The 16567-nt window shown below is 41.6% G+C and overlaps 1 protein-coding gene across 5 annotated transcripts in view; it reads left to right on the forward strand.

The window, feature by feature from the left end:
• LOC111869243 (protein FAM13A) overlaps window positions 1–16567 on the forward strand; it is an 85847-nt gene that overhangs the window by 57866 nt on the left and 11414 nt on the right. For 4 of the 5 annotated variants that reach the window (XM_023860616.2, XM_023860619.2, XM_023860617.2 and 1 more), the window contains 7 exons: window positions 10038–10250; window positions 11935–12124; window positions 12707–12985; window positions 13158–13295; window positions 14258–14392; window positions 15724–15920; window positions 16317–16456. In XM_023860616.2, the coding sequence (XP_023716384.1) occupies window positions 10038–10250; window positions 11935–12124; window positions 12707–12985; window positions 13158–13295; window positions 14258–14392; window positions 15724–15920; window positions 16317–16456 (1292 nt within the window). Of the gene's footprint in view, window positions 1–7501; window positions 7771–10037; window positions 10251–11934; window positions 12125–12706; window positions 12986–13157; window positions 13296–14257; window positions 14393–15723; window positions 15921–16316; window positions 16457–16567 lie in introns of those variants that run through there. The other variant, XM_023860621.1, reaches the window with a different exon arrangement.

Raw genomic sequence — 16567 nt, forward strand, 5'->3', positions numbered from 1 at the left:
TTGCAAATATAATACAAACAAGCAGTAGACAATAAGAGGCTGTGCAGAAATTACTCATTCCTGTAAGTTACCGGTTTGTGTGAACTTTCAAACAGCCAGTCCCACATCTGGCTTTGCTTTTTCTGAACTTCAGAACTTACAGATAGGTGTACAGCTGTTATCATCCATATAACATTACAATGGAGTGTAATAATTAGCACATATTATGGTGATGGTCCTGTATAGCTGAAACATGGCATGAATTTGCATCACTACAGAGACAAAGTGACAAAAGTAGTCAGCAAATTTGCATTTGAAGACTGTGCTACGTATACATATTGCAGAACACCATTAAAGATGCAGAGATCAGCTTGGAAGTAAAATATAAATACACTTGGTCGTCAACTTATGACCTATGTGACTTATGACAACAACAAAAAAATGGAAAATAAAATATGTTTAAAATGTAAAAGTCTTTAAAAATAAATTATAAAAATGATAGAAAGATTAGAAAGGTTAACAAATGCTGTTAATAAATATATGGCTGACATACAACCAGATCGACTTACGACCTGTCAGTCAGTCAACAGAAGTCGCTCGTAAGTCTACAACCAAGTACAGTGCTTTATTGGTTATGTTACAGAAAGAAGTATTACTGATCTAGATTCTTCTGAAATGTGATGCTCTGTAGTTTGTTACATGGGTGTGCACGTTTTGGAAGAACATAACTGCCTGCATCTTCAGAGTGGCCTTGAAAATTACATTGTATCTTATTGGAGATACCCCTGTGAGAACTCCAAACTGCACAGGAATGTCTGTTACATCATCTCTGAGTTTGGGATGGGATGAGTTTATACCGCTCAACATCAATTATATTATTTTTTTATCTTCAACTTAGGGCTCAAAGGAACCAAAAAATGTGAACCATGGTGTAGTGAAATGACGTTTTCGTATACTGAAGGAGACATTCTTGACTTTCTGTCATCCTAATTGCGGGACAAATGAGCTGTGATCCTCTTCTGGCCTACCTTTCGTAGCCAACCGTTTTGCAGTCTGCACAGCAGCATGCAGCTCCTTGCCTTGGTGGCCAGGAGCACTGCAAGGACGAGATAGCTGTGTAAGGCAGACAGCGAACTGAACATTGGGAGATCAGAGCATGTGTTAGTGATTGATTGGATCACCCAGTAACTTCTGGCACAGACCAAGAGAGTTTTTCCATCAGCTTTTCAAGAAATTCCTTTTATGTATTGGTGTCACTGTAAACTTCTGTCCATTTTAGATTCACATATCTCCATTTTAATATGAAACCATATCTGCATGTTGGTCTTCCAGTTAGCCTCTTTCTACAAGGATTTCAACAAGTACTTTATAATATTTCGTGTTTCTTATGATTGCTACATGTTTGTCCTTGAATAAACAATGGTAGAAGAAGCTACTCACGCACTTGCCTGAAAGGTAATTCGGGACTGATGCCTGTTGCTAAGTGGTTAGTACAGTCGTTCGTTGAATGAGCAAATTGCTCACGTCACTCTACAGATGACAGGTGTATTTATTTAATTATTTATAACGATGATTCAGCATCATGACTGGACTGCAGTGACAGTGGGATGGTGGACCTGGGTAGGTGTGGGATGGAAGCATTATAATGCGTGTTACATCATAATATGTTTATTTCTGATGTGTTTTTATAGAAGGGTATGCCCAATTTATTTTTTGGTACATAGCCTTACCTACAGGTATGTGGCCTAAATGTGAATGGTAATCATGTGCTTTCAAGTTGACGAAGAACTGACTGTACATATAAGCATTCTGCAGATGCTTGTGCATTTGAGAAGGGGATGCTGAAGGATCACAGGTTGAGTGTGCTGAGTATTCAGTTTGTAACACCTCACCTGCTGGCTCGTTTTATGGACGGTGTTGGTTCTGTGTTAGAGGACAGCTCTGTACAGGCCAGCCACCGGTTGGTGTTCGTGGCATAGAACTCTGAATGGTTATGTTATATTAGCCGAGAAAATGTCTTTGTCTAGGACGTTTCGGATCAAGTATGTATCAGGTCTGCATGTTTCAGTAGGTGAAGAAACAGCAGGAGAATAATTTGATGCATTAAAATAGGCCACGGCCTCTTTCCGAGCATTTGTTTGTGATCATCTTCTCATGTCCAGTTTGAATATATACGCGTAGGCTAAAGTTTGCCGGGTGTAATGTTTCGGAAAGCGTAGATGTATGATTGAGTGGCCGGCCACCCCTGTTCGTGCAGCCGGACAGCAAATGAAGGGCGACGCCTGCCGCCCCGAGAACAGTATCGCGTGACGTGCGGAGCAGTTGACGGGTTTCATTGAGTTGCTCGTGTAAAGAGTCTTTAAGTGTTAAAAGGAAAAGCGGACTAAGTAACATCCGTTTATTTGTCCTTGCTGCAGGGAGACAAACCCTAACGGCCACCCGGCTGTCAGGATGAAAGCACGTTGAACATTGGGGTTTAAATGCCACACATATTTTTTTAAATCCTTCTCTGTAGTAGGCGTATTTCTGCCGCTGTAGGTGTCCGTACTGCAGATTTACAGTTAAAAGAACAGTAATGGTAACTATATAAACCACCTAATTTAACATAAAAAGTCATTTTGTCGCGTAGAGTATTTATGTGTTTTGTATGATTCTGACAATAAACAGTGATTATTTCCCTAAACAGACGCCGTGTGTTTTCTTTGAGGTTGGAACTTAACTTAAAATATTATTCTGACGAACGTGCTTCAAAGAATTAAGAACCATGAATGCACGTTGCGTCTGTTGTGTGCTCGTAGGGGCCGTAACCATGGTTCGTCAGTCAATAGCGACCTCAGACACCCTCCAGTTGGTTGTAGAACTTTATTTGTGCTGTTTCAAATGAGAGTGGTGACTGGAGAGGCAGATGTAGCGCGTTTGCTTCCCTCCCGAGGTGAGAGGTCTCTCTAGGAAGGATAAAGGGGGCGATTAATAAATGGGGTGGATCATTATTGTTGTTTATCATCATGATCTACTTGGTCACGTTTTGGAATTTGAAGGTGTTGAACATCGTATCCGTGCAAGGAGAACTGGGTCAATTGACTGAAGAATGGAGAATATTACATCGCCTGGAATTTAATGGTTTGGCCCTTTTCACCAATTAAGGCTGTTAAAACAAGGAAGTGGAAAATTGTGGTTTGAAAACAGAGAAGTAGGAATGCGGGGTTGTTTTTAACGCCCTTTCACCGCAGTGAAACATGGGATTTCAGAACATGCTATCGATGTACGCAAGAGGTAACGTAGTTGCAGATCGTGAATGGAGCACGAAGCGACGCGTGTTAACATAGAACAGGACGTAGAGATCGCATGAACACGGACTTGGTGTTTATATGCGTGAGCCTCACGTTGTAATAAGATATGACACTAAATTTAGACGTTCTCTGCTCCCAGATTTCAGATACATGGTCCACTAATGTGAATCTATTCTCCTCCTGAATGACGCAAGTATAAGTACGCGTTCGAGGCTCTCCAGGGCAGAAGATGTGATCGTGTCGTGGCTAAACGTGAATGGGCTGACCAGATCTGTACGAAGTAGCAGGCCCCCTGCGTCACGCTTACGTTTGGCAGTACCGCCATGGAAGTTAATTCAACTGGAGTCGGGATAGCCCAGTCGGTATAGACTGCGCTACAGGCGGCCAAGGAGTTGGGGGTTGATTCCCATCAGGACAACAGATTTCCTGTTTTGCGAACTTCCAGCCCTGTTATGGGGCCCACACAGGCTTCTGTCCATTGAATATCGAAAGCCCCTTCTCGTGGGGTAAAGCGGCCGGGGCTTGAATAGAGCTATATATTCACGCCCGCATATATCTTACTTTTTGCTCAGTCCCTCAGAATTACTTCGCACAACGTTAAGAATGGGGGCACGCGGTAGCGTAGTTGGTTGAGGCACAATGCTACAAGCCCGAAAGTCGAGGGTTCGATTACCGATGAGGTCATTGGGAATTTCCAGTTGACCTAATTCTTCCAGCCGCACTACGGCCCTGGGGTCGACTCAGCCTCTAACAGAAATGAGTACCAGGAATCTTTCTGAGGGGTAAAGAGAGGCCGGCGCGTAAGGCTGACAGCCTCACCGCCATCTGTGAGCCGATTGTCTAGAAAATGTGGGAGCCTCGACGTCTCAGCCGTGTGGGCCTCCACTGCCTGTTACAGGGACAGCTTTACCGCATTTTTTTGTTTAACATTAAGAACTGTATTGTCGGAGCAGTGTCGCGCCAAATTGGATAATGTTATTCAACTTCCTGTTATTGCACTGGAGTGAGCAATAAGGTGTTGAGAGTTACAGGCTGGCAGCGAAGCAGACGGTGATGAAACATGTGGCCTGGCACAGGTTCGCAATTCACGGGTATGTCTCTATATCTGTGACAGACGGACTTTGGGCGGGATTACAGGGAGATTTTCAACTGAAAAGTTCTTCATTTGGTCAATCTGTGAGGCGGGTGGCGGGGGGGGGGGGAGTTTCCCACGAATTTACAGTTAGGGAAATTTTGGCTGTAATTCTTGCCGAATTGTCATACTTTTGTAGTTTGCCGCTGACATTTAAAAATACCGACGTACTCACTTGCCAACAAACAAGCTGTTGGGCAGTTGGCTTGGGCCCACTCAGGTGCGAAGTAAACAAGTGCAGGCCTGTCCGGATGTGCCGTAGAGTCAGTGACTGTTCTGCTGTATTTTTACATTTGGCCTGATCTCTAGGACATTTCGCTGCGGATCGCTATGCACTAGAACTCTGGCTCGACTCCAGGCCAGGCGCAGAAGCGATCACTTTATTTGATGATCCTTCATCAGTTTCACACGTTCTTGCCCTGATTGCTAATCGGGAAGGACGTGTCCGTTGGTTGTTTAAGTCGAAGTCTGTAATAGCTCACCAATATGTATTATCTTTCCTTATTTCAGGACCCATAACCCACAAGTTCTTGTGTCCGCTGTGCTGTTCTTACCAAATAGTAGGAAATTAGAGAGTGCGAAGTTGAGGCGGCGCCTGTTGGCATAATGTTCGTACAGAACCGGTCAGTTGCTTTAGAAGCCGAAAGCGAAACAGACGGCATGAACATCTCGTAAGGCACGAGAGTTAACAGCGATGTGCAGTATCTGTAAGCTTGTCGTGATAAACGCGCAGTCACATTATTTCACCGCACAGTTCGTTGTTAAAAGAGCCGCACGAGGAAGTGTCGCTGCGGTTCCTACTGCATGTGTACAGGGAAGAGTGACGTTTCTAAAAATCATGTTTCTAAAAGCGATAAAAATGAATGGTTCTGCGAATTTGAATGGAACTGAAATAAGTGTCGTAGAACTAGCCGAAGTGGTACAAAATATTGGGTTCCGGTTGATTCTTTTCACAGAAGCCGGTAACGAATTATCCAGAATGAATAAATCTTGTTACAGACGTGTATAATAGGTAGGCCCCTGTTCTACGCAATTCATGAGTTTCATTCAAATCCATGGGGCCCCTCGTTTACGAAACGTGATTTGTTTTGCGGCAATCTGTACATGGGTTTTCATACATGCATACGCACGCGCGCCACACATACGCACACACCACCACCACCACCGCCGCCGCCGCCGCCAGAAATCGATTGACGTAAGGGAAGAAAAGTGCGTTCTTTTCTTTCGATGAATTGATGTGGCGTTACGGTTATTTCGCAGGACAAACAATTCGCCTGTTCACTGAGGGCAGATCGCCGACAGTTAGATCCTCTTAAAAAGTGATTATGTTGTAGCCCTTGTGAAGCCTCAGGTTCGTCCAAATAATATATACATTTTCAGTTCATACCCCACATAGAACACGCTGTGCCTTAATTACAAAGGTCAGCCAGTTAATGCTGTTTGTTATGAGAATCATTGGAAAAATGAATACAATCTCGGGCCAAAATGGAGAATATTATTAGTTGTAAAGTAAGGTAAAATAACGTTAAACCCGGGCTTTAATTAAGTATGACTCCGGGAAGACGCATGATGCATTTACAGGTTACCATAGAGTTCACCCTCCGCACGTCTTCCATAGGCAGGAAGTTAGTAAAGGCGGGCTTTCTTTGGTACGTGGATTCCCATGAGCCGTCGCTTTTCTTCCGACTGTGTTTGCAGCAGGATACTTAGACCTCAAAGAATGCAGTCGCAATTTGAGAAGGGGGCAGGGATCACATGCACTATCGCGCAGCACTGCTGAAGTTGTAATTTCCGTCAGTGTTGCGATGTAGGGCGTTGGAAGGGGGTTGCTACTCGTAATAAAGGCAATAAAGGATTTTTAAAGTGGTTGGAAAACTGTGCGCACTGAGAAGACCCATCGGTATCTGAAAGTAAGATACAAAACACTGGGGTCGTTGGTTCGAGTCTTGCTCTAGACATCGATATGTCCTGTGTAGGCATTGTCACTTGCGTTCTACTAGCAACTGTTTGAACAATTCCAAACTGTAATAATATATGAACGGGAACGATACGGAGGGACCGGCCGACGCATGGCATCTGTTTCTGAGAGGAAATGTAGGTAGTTAATTGAATAAAACTGTAACTCGGTGCCTTGGAGGATAAAATGCGGTTGTCCGGTGTTTTGTGCTATGCAGAATGTTGATAATCCCTGGCCAGGTGGTGAGGTAGGTGTTCACTTTGGGACACCTCCTTGTTGTTTTCTTTTAAGGTACTAAATTTAGAGTTAGATACGCGAGGCGAGGTGACGTAATTACATTGGGAGCTGAATACGCAAAATGTAATTAGCTGTAGAAATGTATGATGAAAGTAACGAGGGAAGGACCGCGTGTATTTTCAGTGGATTGGGTTTGACGTCACGGCGCTGGCTCTGAAGTTAATAGCCATTTCGCAGGAATGTACACAGGTTCGAAACAAGCAACACGCCATCTTGGGCGTCGGTATCACTTTGGAGTTTAACATTGACGCAGATTGTAGTGTGTATATATCTCGTATTCGGGGAATCCGGGTTCATATCTCCGTCTGGAGATCAACTATCTTGCCAGATTTCGTGGTTTTCCTGAGTCCTTCCAGGCAGATGTACAGTACGCCAGATTAGGCCACCATCACTTTCTTGCAGACCTTTTCCTCTTCGTTATTTAGTGGACATTTTAGTCATTCCACGTTATGTTATCTGAATTGTTAAAAGCGTTGTTAAATCATAAAGACCGTAACAAAATATACTGCCAGTTGGTTTTCCTTTTCACTCTGTGATATGTCTGATATAGATAATGTTGACTGTCAGCAAGTCAGACAACCAATGTGTCCGAAATTGGGCAGAAGGACCGCAGAGCAATAAACGCGACTTATTTCTACTTTTGTTTCCAGAGGCCATTGTATTCCAATTTTCGCTGCCTAGTCGGCAGCACTGAATGAGTGTATCTGCCCTCAAGCCTTGTTCGCGCTTTCCCTCCCGCCTTAACCGAACCTGCTCCTATTACGTCTTCGTTTTGTATTATCATTTTAGTAGAACGTAGTCGTTTGCCGGTTGTTGGTTGGAATGGTTGTTTCAGGCGTGGTATATTTCTCGGCCGTTCAGTAGGCCGATTTATGTTCTTGTGTAGTAGAATTACGTTCATGATATATATTGTCAGAATCCATGGTGAGAGGTTACGTGTGTTGATTTGGCGAACTCGGGAAGCCCCGTCGTTTGACTGGGCAGCCAATGCAAAATACAGACTCACCAAACAGCAGTAGTCTATAATTATTAAGTTTTAATTGCCTTTTATGAAGTTTCTTCATACCATATTGTGAAGGACAATTTTTTCTATACATGGTGTGCCGTTTGACAAAGTAAGTACGGTCACTGACGTTCACACGCGAATTTAATTAGCCCGATATTCCACCTAACTTTGCCGACAAGCGTCGGTCGCTCGGTATAATTCACTTGCGGACTAAAACCACGGAGTTTGTTTGTTTGTTTGTTTGTATGTATATTCTACCTACTTCAATATGTATACAGTTTAATAATGCATTATAAATTTCGATTTATGCTGTTAAATGTAAGATAGTGAATTGTTGGATGTCAGTGACATGTTGCATGTCTAGTAGCAGGGACGGTTGGGGCAGCGTAGTATCTGTTACAGGTTGTACTACCGCTGTTCGGTTCCCGGAAAGGATTTGCACAGGCACTACTGTCCCTCGGTGTGCGTGCAGCTCTTGATCCGCCGAACGGATTTGTATGAAATTTTATGTTGGAGAATTTTAAGGAGAGTTGGCGAGTCATGACAGGCCGTGTCTAGATAGGATGGGTTTAAGGAATGATCGCTTTACTTGAAGACAATAAATGCGTTTCTGCACGATCTCGCCAAATATTAATTATCAGGGAGAAAAATGTTTGGAAAAATTAAGCGCATGTTATTCCCATTATATTTTCACTACAAATCTTAACAGTTGTCGAGATCATGAAAAGTTGTGAGTACGTCTCCAGCCTGTGTGTTATCATCGTCTGTGAACACGATCATAATTGAGAAAGCAATAAAGCATGTCTTTGTTAAGTTTAAACTTAATTAAAATTGGGCTTATTTTATTTCTTTTATGTGGCACAGTTCAGATATTTGGGAACAACGATAACAGATCAAAATCTGATTGAGGAGGAAATTAAGAGGAGATTGAACTTGGGTAATGCTTGCTACCATTCAGCCCAGAACCTTTTGTCTTCTCAACTGCTGTCTAAAAACAAAAATTAGAATAGACAGAACTATAATTTTGCCTGTGGTTCTGTATGGGTATCAAACTTGGTCTCTGACATTAAGGGAGGAACATAGACTGAGGATGTTTGAGAACAGGGAGTTGATGAGAATATATGGACCGGAGAGAGATGAAGTGACAGGAGGTTGGAGAAAACTGCATAATGAGGAGCTTCAGAACTTATACTCTTCTCCAAGTATAATTTGAATGATCAAGTCAAGGAGGATGAGGTGGGCAGGGCATGTAGCACAAATGGGGGGAATGCGTATAGGATATTGGTGGGAAAGCCAGAAGGAAAGAGACCACTGGTAAGACCAAGGCGTAGGTGGGTGGACAATATTAAAATGGATCTTAGAGAGAGAGAGGATGGGATGGTATTGATTGGATAGATATGGCTCAGGATATGGACCAGTGGAGGGCTCTTGTGAACACGGTAATGAACCTTTGGGTTCCGTAAAATGCTGGGAAATTCTTGAGTAGCTGCAGAAGTGGCGGCTCCTCCAGAAGGGCTCAGCTCCACAAATGAGTGAATCACACATGTCTTTTGTATTTTAATTGCTGTCCATAAATAACTGAAGTCACATAGTAAGGGGAGAGTACTCACCAACAACTTAAATTTGGCCAAAGATTTTGTGTTTAGTTAACCTGTTGTTCCCATGGGCCCTGCCACTTAGTAAACACAGTAGTTGCTGTAGGCTGTGCCACTTGCAACCTGAAACAGTTCTGTAAGCCTTGCTACACTTTTCTTTTTACTGCACCACATTTTATGATGAAATAGCACATTATAAAGCAATTATTATGTTTCTGGACATTATCCATCATCCTGTTTTTAGTTAGACAACATTTCAGGGACTGGATTCTGTCTCCATCTTCACCAAAACCTGTTGGGTTTAGTCCCCATCTCTCAGAACCGTAGTAGTTTCTGTTGACTTATTTGCTAGTCCCGTGCTCTCTCACGTGAAGAATGTTCTGAAACACTGAATGTGTAGTGACTGCTTTTGTCTGGGTACAATCCGGTATAGCGTTCACTGCAGTGTCGAGATGTAAGGTAACTGACTGAGTGATCATGTTCGTATTCCATTGATGGAGTTTCTGGCATTGTGAATTGACACAAATTGAATTTGGTGGTCTGAAGATGAAATGTCATAGCAACGCTCATTTATGTATCAGTTCATCATACTTCGAAAAGTATATCAGAATTTAAGTTCCTTCGTGTTTTGTTCTTATGCGCCTCCACAAGGACCGTTGTTAATGTGTAATTTGATGGACCTACATTACTTCCCTAAGGTTATGCGTGTCAGTGAAGTTTACTTTGCAATCTGCATTTCATTGTTTGTTAAGCACACATTACAGTTCATGATTACATGCAGGTTGGTTGATCAGACAATTCAGGCTGCAGTTGGAGATGGCAATTTGCACCTGTTTGCTGATGCCCCTCCACACAAAACACCTTTAGAATCTGGGGGACCAGTTGAGGTAGTGGCCACACCCAGTAGTGGCCAGAAACAGCAGCACCAACATCGCAAGAGGAAAGAACGTCATGAGAGCTTCAACTCCCAAAATCAAGAGAGAAAAGTTATAAGGTACCATCATTCACTGATTTGTTCTGTTCTGTTGCCCAGACAAGTTCATCATCAGATCAGGTTTTCAGATATGCTTGTTTACTCCATAGCATTATGGAACCCTAAATCTTACTGCTGTTGCAATAGAAATCGTATCATGGACCAGCCCAGTTAGTCAAACTTAACTGTGACATACTATTTCTCAAGTAATTTAAAATAATTGTGTTTCTTGTATGAGTTGTAAGGAGGGGTGCGTCAAATCAGATAAGTTTCTGAGTAAATTTTGTGACTATTACCCAGTAATAAAATGCTAGGTGAAATTTTGATCTGTGGTGAAATTAGACATTGAAGTGCATAACACAATTTATGGTCGTGTCCAGGAGTCCGCAAAGCTTTGTGCATAACATTGTTAATAAATCATACAGGCAGTGTTTCAAAATTCTGCATACACCATGTAACTTGTGACCATTGTTACATTCCCTGAAATTGTAAGAGATCAGTTTTCTGCAGTACATGTGAAAGTGTCTCTAACAAAAGGTGCGGAACCCCAGAAAACCATTCTGTGTTGCTGTATGGGCCCTCATATGAACACATTCCACAAGGAAGGTAAATTTGCTTGGCTTGACTTGACACATGGAGTGTGCCAGAGGCATGGAAATCATGTGCAAGATGGCTTTGGTTTTGTGGCATCTTAGTGAGTCAGACTGCAGTTAACTCGACATATGTACTGTACAGTAGGAATCCCTGTATTGAAATGTTCATGTCACTTACGGTTCTATTATAAGTAGTTCTGCTTGCTTGGTGTTACGTTCAGGGAATGTCGGTGTCCCCCGTGAATATGATGATGCAGCTTGTAAATTAGAGTACTTTTCCATGAAGGCAGACCATGAAGTAGCTATTTAAAAAAGTGCCCATAAGATGATATTTGTGATTATATGTTATTGGAATGTAGATTATACCATCTCATGCAATTCACATCTAAGAAAATAACTACATATTTTTCTTTCTCCTGAGGTGTAAAATGAATGTGTGAAAGTTGTGAAAGAAATGTATTTCTAAAAATATTTTTCCTTCTCTGTGTCAGCAAATGACAGTAAAGAGTGTAACTTTATTCATTCTGGTCTGTCACACTGGTTAAATATTATAGAATGATTTGACAACGCTGTCCAGTTTATATGAAAGCCTTTACATGCTTCTGAAGATGGTTATAATTGACTAAAACATGTAAAGACATTCATATAAATATACATTTGAGTCACATTGGAAGGTGTTGTCAAATCAATCCATAAGACAGTAAAGAATTCTGAACAGAGTTCAGATATGTTGGCTGCAAAGTCAGGTAACAACATTGCCATTCCTGAGTGAATGTTGTGGTTGAGTGATTAGTTCTCCTGCTTTGTAATAGGAGGTTACAGGTTCAGTTTGTAGCCCAGAGACAAGTCATTTTGATGGAATTCTTTTTGTCAGTCTCTCCAGGGAAATGCTGGCAGGGTGCTGTGCCAAGGCCATGACTGCCCCATTTTGCATTTTAGTAAGAGTTGTCATACTGCTTGGTGCTTCATAATCTGTGCACTTAAAACAGCTGTTAAAAAAGAACCAGTCACAGTTTTATTAACCATACTCATAGCAGATAATTTCAACATAATTATTAATGCTCTTGCTGCTGTTACAGAAGTAATTTAACTGAAGATGTATTGTTCATTAGATCAAATTCAGAAGAGAGGCCCCTTGAAGAAAGCAGTGGTAACTGTAAGGACAGTATTCGTCGTGTTAGTAGCCATGAAGATTTTTCACAAGTTAAGGTCAGCAGCAAGAATAACAACAATATCAACAAAACAAACAGTGGCAAAAGTTTCCTCACAGAAGTGATTGATCCTACGGTGGTTCATGGAGTGGTGAGTTCATCATCTTCATGATACTCAAGAAAATGTGTAAATAATGTTGCATAATGTTTGAACCAGATTCATAAAGTGACTTTATAACACAGTAGACCCCTGATATAAAGTGTTTCAGCTCCTCTGTTATGAGTGAAATTTATATTTATCAAATTTTGGATCCCTGTTACTGTCCTGTGCTGTAACTTCACCAACAGCTGGGTGGTCAAGCAGGTAAAAGGGATACTCATCACATTTCGCTGTGTGAACAAAATGATTTCAAGTTAGGGAAAAAAGAAACATGCAGCCTGTTTAAAGTGATACCCTCTGTACCTGCAAACTGCAGTGTAGTCTTACTGTAACTGGAACATTTCATACAAGTTTGCATGATTGTACAGCGGGACATGATCAAAGTCATGAGATATCTGAATCTACGGTGTAATGAGGTCCCACTGTACTAACAAAATCCTTGTAAGTACTAATTTGGCACTTGTTAAATCATTCTGTTAACCCAGAAGCTCTCCATTGGTGACTGGATGTGCATATGCTACGTTTCACAATACAAAACAAGATGTGAGGCGAAGTTTAACTTTATGTTTTCAGCGAAACGGTGGCCTGCCTCTCCATGAGCGCAACTCCGCTTGTATCTCCACACCCAAAGCGACGCCTGCATTCAACAGTGACAGTGAGTCGGCACCAGTGGTCCCAGTGGTGGTGGCTGAGTTTTTTGATGACAATGAACATGAAAGGAGACGAAGTTCAGAGCGATTTGCTAGAGCAGCTGCTCCCAGAGGGCGGAGAAATATGGCTCGGAGACGAAGACTTGTTCACAAGAGCTCCAAAATTTCGGCTGAAGATATGGATGGAGGAGGATCCTCGAAGGTGCGTTCTTTTTCCTGCAAAAGATCGACTAGAATCATCGCTGCTAACATTCAGTTAAGAATATTAATCAAGAGGTGATACATGATCTCCACATTGAATGTCAGTTTTAAAATAAATTTTGTTAATAAATCTTTTCCTCTGTTATGGACACATATTATAAATTTGCTTGTAGGAGAATGAGGATGAAGAAGAACATGCTACCAGTTCTCGAATATCACATGCCCCTATTTTGGTCAGTAGCACCGTGTCTGATGATGATGCCAGTTCAAATTCAAGCTCCGCACATTCCTTTCTGCAGTTGCACCCCCAGGTAAATATGCTGTATTCAGTTATTCAGTATTAGGGGGGTGGGTTTCCCCATGCACTGCGACTAGTAATCTATTGTACGTCCCCCTTTAATTTCTACTGTCGCCATACCCTACCGGTACTGGTGCTCGCTATCAGCCCCTTTCTGCCAGCGAGGTTGGCCCTCTTCTGGCAGTGGTACCCGATAAATTCCCCATCTACCGGAGGCATTGGAAACTACTTGGGTGGGAAATTTTTGCCTAATTTTTGCTCAGAGGTCTCTAGGATCTTTTATGTGCTGTAAATCTACGACACGGGACCCACGGCTTAAAGTCCCTCCTGGAGGACTTGTTCCCTGAATTTTTCCGCCCTTAAAAATTCCACGACCTCCGCCGGGTTTGAACCTGCATACCTTGAATCATGAGGTGGGAACGTTACCCCTAGACTACGGAGGCCGCTTAAATATGCTGTAGGTATATATGTTTGTTTATGCTTCTGGATGATGAATTCCTCACGTCCATCAGGTAAGATGTGTGAACCTAGATTTCTTTGTCACTCCATACATTTGCTACATTTTGTGGACTTTTCAAAGAAATTTGTTCAATTCCATATACTCATGCTCAGTGTTTGTTTATCAGAGTTTATTTTCCCACCAGTTTCTTAATATGCTCGCTCATCCATTTTTTGTTTGACGCATGATTGTGAAGGGGTTTGAAAAGTAGATTTTAACTTCAATATTTATTTGTTTTTCTTTCAATAATTGTGGAGCACTGGTATTAGTTTTCAGTCAGTGTATATTATGGCTTTGATACAGGTACTTATCTCTTGATAATGAACAGAATACTCAAATACAGTATTGTGGAAACGTGACTACAAGTAGTAGTATCATACTGATAGGCTTTATCCCAATTTGAGACCATTCTGCCCTCTGCTGTCACATGTTTTGATGTATGTCTCTTTCATAGCTGTTTTCCTATTTCACAACAGGAACGAGATCGATCCCCGTCTCCTTCTCCGAGTCCTTGCACGCCCCCCCTGGATCTGGCAACTCTGCATCAGCAGGTTGACTGTAGTGAGCCACTGACGAGCTTGGGGAACTGGAGTTTCGCCCATAGACAGCCGGTAAGCAGATAGCATCAGACAGGAGGAGCAGTGTTTTTTCAGATGGGCAGAAATAATTGATAGTATTTTAAGCACTTATGTTCTTGAAAGCCTGCTACTTTCCATGGAAGTGTAAAATAAATGAATTGTTTATTTTTATATTCAGAATGAGGTGTTTAGGTTGAATTTATAAAAAGTAGATTAATTTGCATGAAAGTAAACCTTTTTGGTTACATAAGAAATGAAACTGAACTGACTGACAGTTTAATTGAATGACATTTGTCTTGAGTTTGAAATTGTAACATATTTGTTCATAATCTTGTGAGTAATGATAAGTTTCCTAAAAATAGGCATAGATATTAGTAGCACATGAGTTATGGAAATGTGAGTAGGGTCACACTAAATTTGTTGTTCTGAGGCAATATCTTACCAGTGGAAATCTTCTAAGAATATGGGCAGATGTGTTTGCTGTTAGCCTTTATGGCAAAACAGTATCAGCTTTGATTGCTTTTCTATGTACATCACTGCCGAATGGCTGAGCAGTAGTTAGTAGTCTGAAGATTTCACTGCAAACAAATTATTATGAAAATTCATTATGCCATTCCTGGTGAAGCTTGCTTTATCTGTAAATAGCAGTGAGATACAGAACAAGATTAGCTCCTCATTTATGCAGCAGTCATTGACAGAATGCCTTTCTTCTTCGAAAATAGGCCAGACTAAGACCCTGGAAAAGGTGACCAACTTGGATACAAGGCTTCTCTCTAGTCACATGATGAACCTTCATGTCATTTTGTAGGTCAGACTGCAAAACAAATATGGGCATTAAGGGAAAGAAGAAGAAGAAGAAGGTGAATGTAAACGATTGAGCCCTCTTCTCATTTCCAAATTGGTCTTCATAGAGCAGTGTTATCACTTCATATTGCAAGCAGAAGGAGCCAGTGACATTGAGAAGTAAGATCTAAAAGTTTGTGACGATGGTATATTGCTACAAGTATCATGTTTTTGGACATTATCCATGGTCTTGTTCATTTTCTAAAAGCCGCCCTGTTTCTTTAAAAAAAAAAACGTTTCGGAGCCTGGATTCTGTCCCTTGTCCTCAGGTAAAACCTACTCACTTGGGTCCAATAGATAGAGCTAGCTCCTATCTCCAGTCCCCAAAACATTGTGTTTTTTAAAAGAAACAGGACGGCTTTTAGAAAATGGACAAGACGATTGAGAATGTCCAGAAACATAATACTCGTGACATAGAGAAGGCTCTGGATATGTTGCAGGATGCATGAAGATAATATTTCTAATGAGGAGGCATGTGGCTGCATCTGTTTCCATTAAATTGTCTTTATATTGTGTTCTAGGAGGAAGAGTTGGTAAGCAGTCAAGTGATGCTTTCTCCGCGAAACTCCATGATTCTTACCAGACGAGTTTACTTGGATCCTAATGTACCTCCTTCTCCACCTCATGAGCATAATGCCCCAATTGCAAGAAATCCTGGTGTGTCTGGCCATTTGGACAGTGAGGCCAGGCTCAAGCATCTCTCTAAGCAAATGAATAGGTGTGTGTAGAAGAGAACAGCAGGTTTTGAGCCATTGTATCATCAGCCTACTTGTTGCACTGCACAGGGTGCTGCCCTAAACCACATCATGCATTTTTAGCCACCGAGTGGCTTGAGAATAACTTGCTCTCTGTTCAGTAAAGCTCAGCATACAAACAGTTGGTGTTTTGTTATCTTGCATGTCTCTGTAGGTGGGGTTGAGATGTAAAAAAGGGGGGCCGTTGAGTAGGCACCTGAGTTTCAGTCCAGACATGAAGGAAATTAGAATAATGTTTTCTTACTATCTTATGAAAATATTATGCCACAAGTTCTGTACCACTGTTTGTCATGATACAGTTTTATTTAATGGTAATCTGTGAGACTAATCGCAGTAATGCAGTTCGTTTATATTTGCAGCTTAAAAAAGAAGCTTAAACATTATGAAGAAGAATTTGAACGAGAATATGGTTACCGCCCTTCACATGCTGATAAAATGGGAAATAGGGATATTAAAAAGATGTATACAGAGATAAACAAGTTGCGCAAAGAAGTTAAGTGTAAGTTTTCTTAATAAACTCTCACTTGTTGGGGATAAATCTGGTCTTATCATGAGTATTACTGTCTTCTCAGATGTGATGTTATGGAGTTTGTGTGCTACACTTTGTGAT

This window comes from Cryptotermes secundus, unplaced genomic scaffold, assembly GCF_002891405.2.
Source record: "Cryptotermes secundus unplaced genomic scaffold, Csec_1.0 scaffold3042, whole genome shotgun sequence".
Taxonomy (NCBI): domain Eukaryota; kingdom Metazoa; phylum Arthropoda; class Insecta; order Blattodea; family Kalotermitidae; genus Cryptotermes; species Cryptotermes secundus.